Consider the following 13,058-nt stretch of genomic DNA (forward strand, 5'->3'; position numbering starts at 1 on the left):
CGAGGCCAGCAATTGCACAGATCAGTGTCTTACTTTTTGACAGAGACCACAAATAGATAGCGATCAGAAGGACAGACTGCTGTAACAATTCTTCCATTATTGAGGAAGACCGACTCTTTTCCAGTTTCAAGATCCAACATACGAACTTCTTTGCGATTGAAAATTCCGTCAAAGACGTAGAATAATCGTCGAGAATGGCACTCAATCATTAAGGGCTTTTCTGTGCGGAGGAAGACCCTCTTGACTGGACGAGCCGATTGTAGGCTATGTAGCCATCGAAAGTAGGTCTTTGAGTTCGCTTCTGCTGCATTCGTTGGCTCCAAGCCCAGTGCACTGAGTGTTCGAGATAGAACAAATTTGACGATTGTATTACTCGAAAAAATCGAATTCCATTGCTTCGACACCTAGCACATTCTTGTTAAAATTCGGGTCTTGAACGTCAGCAAGGGAAACTATTCCACACCCTTTGGCATCGAGCAATGTCCGCGACATCTAAGTAATCCACGATGTGAACCACAAGTTCCGAAGGAAGAGAACCGACAATGTCATATTCATTTTGAACCACCGCAAGGCTACCTCCACAATTAGTTTCCTTCATGCTTCCTTAACACCTTCGTTCGCTCACGGTCCGATGCAAGGTTAGCTTGACTTATTGTACAACAAGTAACAAGCCGCGTGTCTGTGGTTTAATTGACACCTGGATATGCACTCCTTTATTAGCAGAGTTCAGAGGTCCGCCATCTGACAAGGGCGATTGAAGCATTTAATATCTTCTGTAATTTCAAAGGCCTGGTAGGCTTCCACGTTAAAAATGAAATTGCCTCGGTACCTCAGGCACTCTGCGCTAGTCACTAAGGACTAGTGTTTTGCCGACGGACACAACACCTCTGCAGGACCTGATTCCAAGTCTCGGAAATTTCGTGTTTTTGTTAACTAGAGGTTTAGGTCCTCATATTTCGCAATACATTATTACAGTTAATCAAGCACGGAGTATCCTCTATTATTTTTTTTTTTTTTCCTTCGTATAAGTAACGCCAAAGACGAGCTCTGCTAAACTACGGGTCTCTTGGAGCAGCGTCAGCGCGCTGCTCAACGAAGGTCTCCGGTAGCGACATGGTCTTCAGCAGCGGAATCGTCTCTTGACACATGATTAGCCCTTGTCGTACTTGACCCAAAGCCGAACTCGCATGCCACATGTAACTGCCTCGACATACAGCTTGACTGATGTGGTCACCGACCTGCTTGCGTATTTGGAGTGGATGGACGGGCAAATCGCAAACAATCTTCAACTTGCCAAAGGTGCTGCTAGTGCACCTAGCAGCGTGTCCTGTGGCCCTAAGCTTGTAAGTATCGTTCATCTCACTGCTGGTCTCGAAAGGGAAAGCGCTCCGAATTCCGTAGTGAAAGTAGAAGTCAAAGTTTCCTTTCCTCATTTGCCATCTAGCAATGTTACAATGTTGATGGAGACGCTCAAGACCAACTTCATTTCACCAACAAAACACATCGGTTGCCACCTCCACAAACCTTAGGTTATGTGAGAAGCAAACCTCGCATTGTTAGACAGGCTGCCTCAAAATTATGAATCGGTAGCAACAAAACGAGTTGTCGGTGCATGCGCAAGTGGATCGCATCCAGCAACTTGTCTGAAAGCATGGGATGGCCCAACTATTCAGGGGCACGGGAATGATACGAGTAACAATGTGCGGGCTCTGCAGCATCCTCATCAGTATGAAACTAGCCAACATCGTCCTGATCTATGTATGTTATGCGATTCTTCATCATTAGTTTACGAATAATACGAGGGTCATAAGTACACTATTAGTTTTGGTCAGGGTCTTTGGCTTGCTAGCAGACTGAATCATTGTCGCCTGGAGTGCAATAGGCGTGTGTGCATATTCATTTCCGCCTGTATCTCCGGCAGCTGCTAGCCGTGACCTCCCGGCTTTCCCCCGCTCACAACCGATTGCAATGGCAAGCTGCAACTCCACCGTTCACTGTCGCTCGTTCCCACGCGGCAAACAATCCCTTCGTGGCAGGTGGTGCCAACGAGAGGAAGCGAACACAACTTTGAGACTTTGCATTGGAGCCGATCTGATTTGGAATTTCGCGCCCACGAGCATCTACTCGTACGATTTGTGGACACAGAATGGCGGGTTCGGAATACGGAGCGATCCGTGGATCGTCATCCAATAGTTGGTGAATTAGTAGTTACATCATCTTGCCCGCGTGTTCGGATAGGAAGCCGAGTCGGATCTCCCGACGGTATTCTAAATAAAGGATATGATGACAATTCATGAAGTCAGAATTTTCCATTTTCCGTAAATCATCTTTTCGTCTCTTCGTATCCTGGAACCTGCTATGCCCGCTATTTGAGATTTCCAGGACAATTGTCTGGAGTGCAGGCAGTGGCTGGCACCAAGCTTTCTTAGCTTTTTCTCCGCCTTTTTAGTACACACACCCAATCCAATCGGGTAAAACCTCGTGATCGACAACAACTCATGTCTAAGACATGCGGGTCAGCAGTAATCAAATCAATAGTACCGGAAAACATCCTCAACAATAGGATCGTGTGTGCGAAGAGTGAGCTGCCACTCGTGTAGCGTAGCTATATAACAGTTCTGAAAGCCCTACACTGGCATCAGATCATCATCATCTTCTTCAACGGATAATAATCATCATTCACTGGAGCACTTGATCAATCGTCCTCCATCTTCCTCTAATCGAACATCATGAAGCTCTTGACTCTCGTGACCTCGACCCTGACGGCCTTGGCCGCCGCCGCTCCCGCATCTGCGTCGGCTCCTGACGCCGTGGCAGACGCGGCGAACGCCTTCCGAGTCATGGCGCTCCGCACCGGCTCCAATATCCATTTCCTGCCAATGCAGGCACGCGGCTCGAAATTCTGGCTGGGTGGCTTGCCCGCCACGTATTGTCCGACGATGGTTGAGAACTGCCCGCCGGGTAATGAAACGGTCATTCTTGGATCGAGCGCATTGGTACGCATTCATGGTTCCCTTTTGTAGTTGCAGGAGAAAGTTGTGGATTGACGAGATGTAATAGTATGTCGAAGTTCCCGGCGGTCAAATCCTCTACGTCACGCAAGAAGGCGAACTCGGATTCACGCGAGCCCATTCCACTTACATCCCCCCTGGTGCTGCCATCGGCGGATTCGAGCATGTCCCTGGTGAGCCATACGGGCAATGGTCTTTCAAGGGCTTCGGTGCGGACGGATTTATGGCCTGCCCCGATAATGCTGAAAATCCGTCGTCATGGCAAGTGTTTGCGGCGATGGACAACGCGACGGTTCCCACGGGCAATGTGAACGACTGTCTCGGGTTCACGGCGGCTGCAGTTCCGTACAATGGCTCGTTTGCGGCATGGCAATACATCTAGATGATGGCTGAACTATCGGAGTGTGAGAATTGACATCGGACTGACAACCAATGTATGGGCGCTTTGAAGCCCAACATGGAAACTTTACTGGCTGTATTATTACTTCATAGATTTTTTTTTTCTTCATCAATCTAACTTTTGCTGGTCGCTTTCTTTATCTCATATCTGTACAGTGATGCAAAAATGAGTTCCAACGTTTCGTCTAGTACGGCTTCAAGCCATTCATTCGTCAATCATTCGGCAATTTGGCATCGGAAACTCCATAGCTAAGAGAATGCTCTCACGTTAGTAGCTGACTATCTACCTAGGTAGATAGGAACCAAGGTGTAAATTCCAGAGACAATCTCATTATAGTCACAACGTTGCCGAAATGGACCTTTACAGCGTCTTTTTCAGTTTAACATACCATGACACCATACAAAAAGTACTCAAACGGGTATCCAATCGCAGAGGCTACGCACTGGCCGCAACCTGATCGAGCAAAAACCAAGGCAATCTTTTCAAAGGGAAAGGAGTCGCAAGAGCCAAAATATGAAATCAAAAAAGAACGATATGGTCCGTGCCTCTTATCACCTGGAGGCCGAGGTGGACGTACATGGAATAAAAGAAGACAAACTTGAAATACAGTCAACGAAAGGAAATTCGAAATTTATTTTCCAATTCCTGATGGACCTATTCAGGATAGACTCTATACATATCTTCAAGATTTCGGATGTTTTTATTGTACCTAGTACTTTCACTGTCATTAGCTTCCTGTACAAGAGAGTGATCATACTACACTGCCGTACCATTTAAAAAAAAAAAAAAAAAAAAAAAAGACCCTTTACCATCTCAAATCTTGGAACCCTTTGCGCCGGCTTCATTCACCAGTTGTGTTTCAGAGCTAGACACATGCCACGAGGTATCCTTTCGGATCCTGTCCAACGGCAGTGACCCCGACCGACTCTGCGCATTCGGGGTAGGCGTAATGTTGTTGTAATAGCTCGAAGGCATGCCAAAAACTGAGGGGAACAAGTGCTTGGCGAGGGCGGGAATGTGAGGCATGCAAGAGCAAATGATAGCGATGTCGCACTCGACAACACTCCAGTAGATGGCGGGAGTGTTATCATCTAAGTGTTGACGGCGCGTCAGACATGCCTGTCCCAGGGCTTGCAGAGTTTGACTTACACGTTGGGTTGTTGGTTTCCGAGAACACGATAAGGGATTGCAGTCGAAGGCAACTGATGATTGTGATCCTGAAAAATACTAGTCAGCAGTGTAGACAACAACGTGGATCAGAGCTACTCACAAGAAACCCGTGCAGAACATGAGGATGATCTGAATCTTCTTCTTCAGATTGAGGGTCAAGTGCATCAACGGTCGGATCGGGAGGCTGATGATCGCCAGGTCCATAGCGATCTGCATCGCAGCCTTGTACCACGAATACGAATTGACGTCGATGCAATAGCCACTGTGCTCACCATCCCAACCTAGCCAGAAGAAACTGACAGGTGTGCATTGGAAAATCATGACGAAGGCGTTGGAAATGCCGAAGCAAGCGGATAGAGCCATCAGTGCGTACACGACCTTGTGAAAAGTTTTGTTCGGGAAGATGCGCAGGTAAAATGCAAGAATCGACATTTGGGTCAGGGCTTCAGCTGCCATGTAATGGATCTCGGCGACGTAAAGAAGCTGCGCAAGATGTCAGAACAACACGAAATAAAAGAAAGCTGAGGCGGTTGACTTTACCATGAGCTGCTTCTCGAGATGATCAAAAGGAATAGTCCAAATATTCCGTCCCAATCCAAACTTTTTCACTGCCTAGAGTTAGGATCAGAACCAACAATATTGTGGCAGAGTTTACTTACTTGGAAACATCACACAGTTCAGAGGAGCGGCGCAGAGCAGGGCAGCCACACAGAGTGCGTCATCCCACCAGAAAACGCGACTGAATACAACTCGCTGGATGACACGCAACGAAACCATTATCAGGGTCAGCATTCCAAGGACGCCGGTCAGGATCGGGGTGATATTCTCCTGGCTCTGCTGAGGCACCTGGCAGACGGCCATTGTAGTATTAGTTGCAGCTGAATTCAACGTTAGCTTCATCAAAGCAATCCGCCGGCAGGTCACCTACTGAGGCCCGCTCTCACTCCGCATTGCATGGTCGCGCATCCAGTCGCGGTCTGGAAGAAGTTCATATCCATGCACAGGCATGGAATATCGGACACGGCACATTTTGATTGATTCGCAGCGACTGCAAAGCAATCCAGCTGGGCAGGGAGAAAGGTCAGCCTCGATTTGAATTCGTGAAGTGATTGAGGAATGGAAGGTCAACGTACTGCGCAGGAAGACAAGCTTCCAAATGGCCCGTCTGCCAGAGACGACATCTTGAAGGGGCGTCGTTTACAGCACCGAGATCCAGGAACGACTTGGAGATCGGATCGATCTTGGTCCAAGTATTTCAGCTCGTGCGCTGCCTGCGATCTTTAAAAATGCGCCCGTCAACTAGCCCACTACTCTTCCGCAGTAGTGGTTAGGATGGGATCTTAGTCCTTTATCCAGGTACCCCTGCAGATGGATCGACATGTCACTTTGCCCCATCCGCCGCCAGCACGGTCTTGTCCGATAGTAGGATCCTCTGTGACAGCGGCAAGTTCTGCAGCTTTCGACCTGTCAGATTATCTTAGCATCATGCGGGCGATTAGCGCGCTGGGCTACTATATATCCGAGACGGGAAGTCCCCTGGTCGGTTTAGTCTCGGCTTAGTCTGTAATTGTAAATTCACGATTTCATTACCGAACCGACGGGGTTAATGGCTGTTGTTCCAGGTGGGTGATTCGAGCTGATTTGCTGCTGGGCAACGCAAATGGGAATAAGCTAACGGTCTCACTCGAGCTGATAACTACTTACTTAGCTGTAAGTTTTGGTTAGTTACTCGTACTTTTTTCTATTTTTCGGTTTATGATTTACTTCGTACAATTGCAAGCTAAGGAGGACTGGAACGTGTCTAATCGTACACGTTCTCCTGCGAGCCATAGTCTTCTGAACACGGCTCTCGTTCCGCGGGAAAGTCCACTCAACAACATCCAATGGGTCCTACAAGCCCACAGTGCATACATACATATGGCTGGTGCCATCGTCCATAACTGGCACTGGACTGGTTCTTTGTTCGCAGAATTATCCATAACCTAGGTCAACTTTTACACGCCGAAAATTATGAATCAAGTCAACGGTCAACCCAAAGCCATGGAGCCGGGAGTCAATTGGGTGGAGAACTGCCAAGGATTCGCAGCTTAGGCCAACTGCTTCCGAAAGGGGTCGCTTCTTGGCATCTGCATCCAACGGCCAATGAGTGATTTTCTTCCAGGTGCGGTCGTTGGGAATCTGGAACAACGGTTGTCGGAGACTGGACCGCTAACTTAGCTTGAACTCCGTTCTTTCGGATAGCGCTCTTTTTGGGAATAGGGTCGAAGTGTCATCGCTCAAGAAGCTCCCCTTCCGCCTCTGGGTGTCGATCACTTCATCTTCTCCAACGACGAAATCTCTGACAAATCTGCGCCCTGAAGAAATTGAGGCAATTGATTTGCGAGATGATCTCCTCCGCACTAGAACGTTGAAACTTCGAGCAGAACGAGGTTCGAGTTTCCAGTGTCCGCGGAAGCCCCTCTGAGAGACTCCAACTTTGCTGGCCAAACTCAAAAGCCCACAAATCAGCGCGGACCGTCGCCCGTACGGATTTCCCGTACAGCATCCGGCTGCTGGGAAGTGGAGCCGTCAAACCTTCATGTCGATTCCATCCTTCTGCGGAAATAGGTTGTCAGCAGTTTTCACCATCATGGAAGGTCGCCAGTTCGGCAAAGCCATTCACACCCACGCTAGCGGTTGATTGTGCTTAAATGCCGTAGTGATCTGCAAAGTTGACAGGGACAACCCAATCACGAGTGGCCGGACCAACACAAATTGGATGGGTGTCATTAGGGGATGGCCGGACTGGAAATGTGGCTGCTGGACTAGTGGAACGGTGGCAGAGCTTGCAGACTTTTGTGTTTCTCTCTCGCTTGTCGCGGCGCCGCCACTCGACGAGTAAGCTTCGCGTAAAGTTAACCTTCTGGTCTGAGGCTCAAGCCGCCTGGCATTAACCTCAATCGGTAAGCATTTTCGCTGATGGGGCACCTGCGGCCCGAGGCCACTGATTGACTGATCGCTGAAGTGATCCCTCGATTCCTTCTCATCTGATAGCACGCCGAAAAGTTTAATCCAAAGCAAATCGAAAGCCCAGACTCTCAAGTTTTATCTCTACAACCACTCCGTACTCCGTGCAAACTTTCCGTCATGGTTCTGCAGTGATTCTCATATATTGCTTGCAGCTACGGCAGGAAGCTAATGCAGTTGTTAGGAAAATGACGAACGAACCAACATTGAAGAATTGGCTCTTCCGTGCACGTTGGCCCCAGCAATGGTCAGGAACCGTTCCCCGTCCGACCGTCCCGAGTGCTCCGTACGGAGGACTCTGGATCGGAGTGCATAAAATGGATATACGGAGTGAACGTAAAATGGATTACCGAAAACGTATTGTGCATAACTATGCTCCCTGAACCCATTCGCCCCTCCGTCCTGTCTGGCCCTCCACACCAAGAAATCCAAGGCTCTCGCTTGCAACAAGCCGAGAGCTTGTTTTGTCTTGGACGGACAACGGTCAAGTTCAGGAAACTCGTGATGGGGCATGGTGCCCATTCCGGCTTCAAGTCTGGCGATTCCACAACGCCAACCAGCCGCCGGCCCCCAGCAGCCTGGATGTTCGGATAAAGTTCCATCATCAACCAACCAACAGACAGGAAAATGGTTGCTGTGAGCGTTTATGGTGGCCGGGGAAGTTTGAAACGTCCTCGGGCTTTAGGCCGGAGTTTATCTTTATGAAGTCGCCTGCACCAGAACAGCCGAAACCCCGCCAGTCTGCATGCCCACTGAGATACACCCAGATTAACTCCGTACTTTCTCCTAATTGCGCAGTGTCCACAGGCACTATACTAAAGTAAGAGGCAAAATGTAAGCAATGGGTGATGACTCGCAGGGGGTTACCGGCATGATGGATGTGTCTAATTGCTAAGGCAGACGTTCTATTGGTGCGCAGCGTCCAGACTTGGGGTCTCCACAACACCTTTCTGACCGCTCATATCGGGGTCACCGATGACTTCTGAATAAGAATTTCGATTTTTAGTTGGCAATTTAGCACAAGTCATGACTCAGGACAATCTCTCCTCCGTAACTGTAACATTACAATAGGCGAGGAATTCTCTGAAACACTCGTTACAGACGCCCTACTGCTGTTGGAGGAGGTGCTACTATTAACAGTCGGCGAATTCGCCGCCAATGCTTGACAAGCTCAATAGACACAGCATGAACGGTTTTGTGTCCCTGATGGTCGTTGATGTCTTACTCCTAATGTATCCTACAGCCTTCTTCCCGGCTTACTCCACCACAGCCATGAAATTCAAAAGGCGATTCTAGATCGTGTTCCAAAATGGTTGGGTCATGAACTGCTCGTTCCATAAGTACTCTCCTAGTCTTGCTCGTCGCGCAGTGAATCCATGGATCCTGGATGTTGTGTGCATGATCTGTTCAATCCGGCAAAAAATTCGCTTCCTCACCATCTTCTCCCATGGCCGAAAGCCTTTCGTCGTCAGCATTTGCAGGCCGAGGGTACCCTCCGAGTGCAAGGCATCTTCCATGGAGAAAAATAGACACCGAGCTCACCAATGCTAGATCATGGCATTTCATAAGGTCGAAGCTGTTGCGCAATATGTCATGCTGATGAAAATACCCTGGGGCGATGCAAGAACTTTCTACTCCATACACAGTGGACTGGCTGGATGCAACTTTGGAGTAGCACCAACATTCGAGCACGATCAGCAACGCCTACGCTTCCCCCTTAGCATGCTAAAATCATCATAAACCTGCGGGCACTTGACCAGGACTTGCACGTGCTTGCCCTAGCATTACGAAAATGACATGTCATTACGAAAGTCAGTTGATATTTTCAGAGTTCTGCTTCAAGGTCGTCCCCAAACTCGGTATAAACGAGAGTCGCAGCAGACTCCATTTGCTTGACGGACTAACAAGTACGGTGTAGCAGCACAGGGGAGAATAGGAATCACCAGATGTGGCTAGAAATGAGCCCATAATGAATAGAATGGTGGCAAGAACCTGTACACTGCGAAGCCTCAGACTATGTGTCGAGGGTGCTTCATGTGTCGATTAGGGCGGCCAGACGCCAAGACATCTAATCTAAATTCCGTACCGTGACAATGTCCATACAGAGGTAAGCTTGATCCGGTGCCGAACTGTGGAGACCTCGTACATGAAAGTTACGGATGCTCGGAGTCAAAGACCGCACCAAAGTTGAAACTTGAAGATAGTGTGCTCGTACTCGGTTGTTGTCGTGTTCTCGATCAGATCAGTGCTCCTCCCTCCGCAAATATGAACTCCCTACTCCATATTACGGACAGACTCTGCCCCTTTGCTGGATGTTCTGTCCCTGAACCTCCTGTCTCTTCCTTTTCCTTACTCCTCAGTGTGCTAGCAATCACCTGAGGTTCACCATGTCGTTCTCTACATTTGTGGTTCTAGTGATAACAGTTCCGTTAGTCTATGCCCTCAAAGTCTTGTTGACATCCAAGAGGCCGCCGGGCCCGAAGCCTCCCGGCCCGCCGCCCAAGCCAATTGTCGGCAATATTGCAGACCTGCCTTCTCCGGGAACGCAAGATTGGGTGCACTGGGTGAAGCACAAGGAGCGCTATGGTATGACTTGGGAAGTCCGGATGGAGTGTTCAATCTCTAACAGGCACTGCTTTTCTCAGGCCCCATCAGCTCTGTCACTGTCATGGGCCAAACCATTGTAATTGTCAATGACTATCAGATTGCTTCGGAGCTTCTGACGAAACGGTCGTCGATCTATTCCTCGCGGCCGGACTTGATTTTCGCGTCTAGAATGTCGGTATCGAGCGCAATCGAAGTATTCATACACGCCGCTAAACATTCCATCGTACAGGGTGGGCTGGGAGCATATTCTCGCGATGCAGACCTACTCGGACCGATTCCGTGCGTACCGCAAGGCTATGCAACCATACATGGGCTCCGAGGCCGCCGTGGCGCAGTACAACAAGTTGCAGGAGATTGAAGTTCACCGATTCCTGTGGAGGGTTCTGAAAGATCCGAAGAACCTTGTGAAGCACATTCAAACGTATGTTTCTCGACAGCATGATCGACCAGATACAGAAGGCTGAGTTGCTTCATGCAGGGAGGCTGGAGCGGTGATCTTGAAGATCGCCTATGGGTACACCATTGACCCGCACGACCGAGATCCGTTGGTTCATATCGCCAACTTGGCCCTCGAGCATTTCTCGATCGCCGGGACACCTGGTGCATGGCTTGTTGATATGATTCCAGCTTGTAAGTGATTCGGTGCGCCCACGTTGAAGTGCAAGGAACTAACGATCGCAGTGCGACATATTCCTGCATGGTTTCCGGGAGCCAGATTCAAGCGGCTTGCGCAGGAATGGCGGCAGAATCTGGAAAATGTTGTCAACAAACCTTATGGCTTTGTCAAACGCCGTATGGATGCTGGCAAATATGAGCCCTCTTACCTCTCCAACCTTTTCAAGGCGGAAGGATATCCCAAGCCTGGCAGTGATGAAGAGCTGGTTGCCAAATGGACGGCTGCTTCCTTGTACACTGGTGGGGCGGATACAGTATGCATTGACCTCTCCGTAGCAAACGAACCTTCACTGATGAGCTGCAGACCGTGTGCTCGATCGAGATCTTCTTCCTAGCTCTGACTCTGCACCCCGAAGTGCAGCGCAAGGCGCAAGAGGAAATTGATCGCGTGATCGGTTCCGGCCGACTGCCTGAAGTTGCTGATCGCCCCAATCTTCCATACGTTGACGCCGTCGTCAAGGAGGCGCTTCGTTGGCATCCTGTGGCGCCCATGGGCATTCCCCATATGACAACCGAAGATGACACCTATCAAGGCTACCATATTCCCAAGGGTTCTGTCGTGATGGCTAATATCTGGTACGGTCTCAACCTTTTTCTTGAAGTTCCAGATTAACAATCGCGAACAGGGCCTTCACGCATGATCCCGAGGTCTATCACGACCCCATGGAGTTCAAGCCTGAGCGCTTCCTTGGTGTCGACGGCCGGGAGCCTGAGCCGGATCCCCACAATATCGTTTTTGGTTTCGGACGCCGTATTTGCCCTGGTCGATTCCTTGCGGCCAACACGGTGTACCTTAGCATTGCTCGATCACTGGCAGTGTTCAATGTCACCAAGGCGATTGAGAACGGTAAAGAGGTAGATGTCAAGGCGGAATTCCAGGCTGGTGTCATCAGCCATCCTGTTCCGTGGAAGTTTGACGTCAAGCCTCGATCGCCTGCCCACGAAGCACTTATTCTGTCTGTGGAAACCGAGCATCCTTGGGAGCCAAGCGATTCGAAAGATCTCGACTAATATGATGATGTGGCGTCAGCCATACCTCAGGATGGCTGTTCAATTAGTCGACAATTTTATTTACGTTATAACTATTGTATTTGATTTTCACGGGCATGTTTATCTGATGTGTAAATCTGTGCAACGGTTTGTACTTTCTAGGAAGATAATGGTTACCTGTAGCCTACATACACGTTCAACAATGTATATAGTGATACCTTTTTCTCACAATAGCCATCAACAATAGTATTTCCGGGATCCTCCATAATATTATTCATGGGAGCATTTGATGGAGCTATGTGCAGGTCATGATCTTTCAACCCTATAGAATTCGGTCAGACTACCCTGTACTTAGGTGTTTTGCTCGTTTACGGTTCAGGCAATCGAGTGGTTAGCGGACGCGAGTCCTCTGAAAAATCTGATGTATCCACGGTCTGCCGCTACGATATTGATTTCTTGCCCCATCCACCATTTGTGAACGGGAGGGGACGAACGCAAATTTCGCATGGATTGCATCCCACGAAAGTGTGCTGTTTATCCGCTATGTCCTCCGGCGCATCCACTCTCCGGGTTTTTATGCCAGTACCAGCGCTAACCGAGTAGTCGTGATGCCCACAAAGTTGACTGATCACATTTTCGAGATTACGAGAGAAACAATCGTGATGACATCGCAAGAACTTAGCGTAGTGGCGACAGTGCAATTCCATCAACATTGTGATGTATCGTGGTCAGTCGTTATCTGCTTCTTTCAGCGTGGCTCGCCGGCTTTTTTCATCCATCGTTGCCTCGTTGCTGTCTGACTGTCCGCACGTAAAACAACTTCACGCCTATGGATTTGTGATTTATATCACGTGCATTCAGAGCCTCAACATTCACCGGATGACTTTCGTTTGTCCTTTGCCATTCTTATTAGCACTCCATACATCGGTACAGAAAAACCTCTCTGCACTTGGCTAGTCATCATTTTTTTTTTGTACCCCCTACGGAGTACTCCGTACAAGTACACGTCGGAAATGTGGATCCGCTACAGAATACTTCCGCCCTCCTGAATGGCCAGAAATTGTGGGGTGCTTTCCTTTCACCTCCTCCCATTCGCTGTTTCTTTATCACTCTTCACTTTCTGCTCCAATCCTGGGTCTCCATTTCCTCAATGTGGGTCTTGTGTTTTCCGGATTGGGTATGTGTGCACCATTTCCCGT

At 49.0% G+C, this 13,058-nt stretch overlaps 4 protein-coding genes across 4 annotated transcripts; 2 read left to right on the top strand and 2 right to left on the bottom strand.

The window, feature by feature from the left end:
• Nucleotides 1–1,055: 1,055 nt before the first annotated feature.
• On the bottom strand, nucleotides 1,056–1,433 carry VTN49DRAFT_7258 (uncharacterized protein; the record flags this gene model as incomplete). Its single annotated transcript, XM_069415507.1, has 1 exon — nucleotides 1,056–1,433. The coding sequence occupies one exon, from the start codon at nucleotides 1,431–1,433 to the stop codon at nucleotides 1,056–1,058; it is 378 nt and encodes a 125-aa protein (XP_069264684.1).
• A 1,296-nt stretch (nucleotides 1,434–2,729) lies between these two features.
• On the top strand, nucleotides 2,730–3,393 carry VTN49DRAFT_7259 (uncharacterized protein; the record flags this gene model as incomplete). Its single annotated transcript, XM_069415508.1, has 2 exons — nucleotides 2,730–2,996; nucleotides 3,061–3,393. 2 exons carry the CDS (start codon nucleotides 2,730–2,732, stop codon nucleotides 3,391–3,393), a joined length of 600 nt encoding a protein of 199 aa, XP_069264685.1.
• Nucleotides 3,394–4,224: 831 nt separating this feature from the next.
• On the bottom strand, nucleotides 4,225–5,762 carry VTN49DRAFT_7260 (uncharacterized protein; the record flags this gene model as incomplete). Its single annotated transcript, XM_069415510.1, has 7 exons — nucleotides 4,225–4,502; nucleotides 4,561–4,628; nucleotides 4,682–5,064; nucleotides 5,122–5,189; nucleotides 5,241–5,459; nucleotides 5,510–5,645; nucleotides 5,715–5,762. 7 exons carry the CDS (start codon nucleotides 5,760–5,762, stop codon nucleotides 4,225–4,227), a joined length of 1,200 nt encoding a protein of 399 aa, XP_069264686.1.
• A 4,212-nt stretch (nucleotides 5,763–9,974) lies between these two features.
• VTN49DRAFT_7261 (uncharacterized protein) lies at nucleotides 9,975–11,880 on the top strand (the record flags this gene model as incomplete). Its single annotated transcript, XM_069415511.1, has 7 exons — nucleotides 9,975–10,173; nucleotides 10,233–10,365; nucleotides 10,424–10,615; nucleotides 10,673–10,824; nucleotides 10,876–11,123; nucleotides 11,174–11,445; nucleotides 11,496–11,880. 7 exons carry the CDS (start codon nucleotides 9,975–9,977, stop codon nucleotides 11,878–11,880), a joined length of 1,581 nt encoding a protein of 526 aa, XP_069264687.1.
• Between the last annotated feature and the right edge of the window lie 1,178 nt (nucleotides 11,881–13,058).

The sequence above is a fragment of the Thermomyces lanuginosus genome, assembly GCF_041956635.1.
Source record: "Thermomyces lanuginosus strain ATCC 200065 unplaced genomic scaffold VTN49scaffold_46, whole genome shotgun sequence".
Taxonomy (NCBI): Eukaryota; Fungi; Ascomycota; class Eurotiomycetes; order Eurotiales; family Trichocomaceae; genus Thermomyces; species Thermomyces lanuginosus.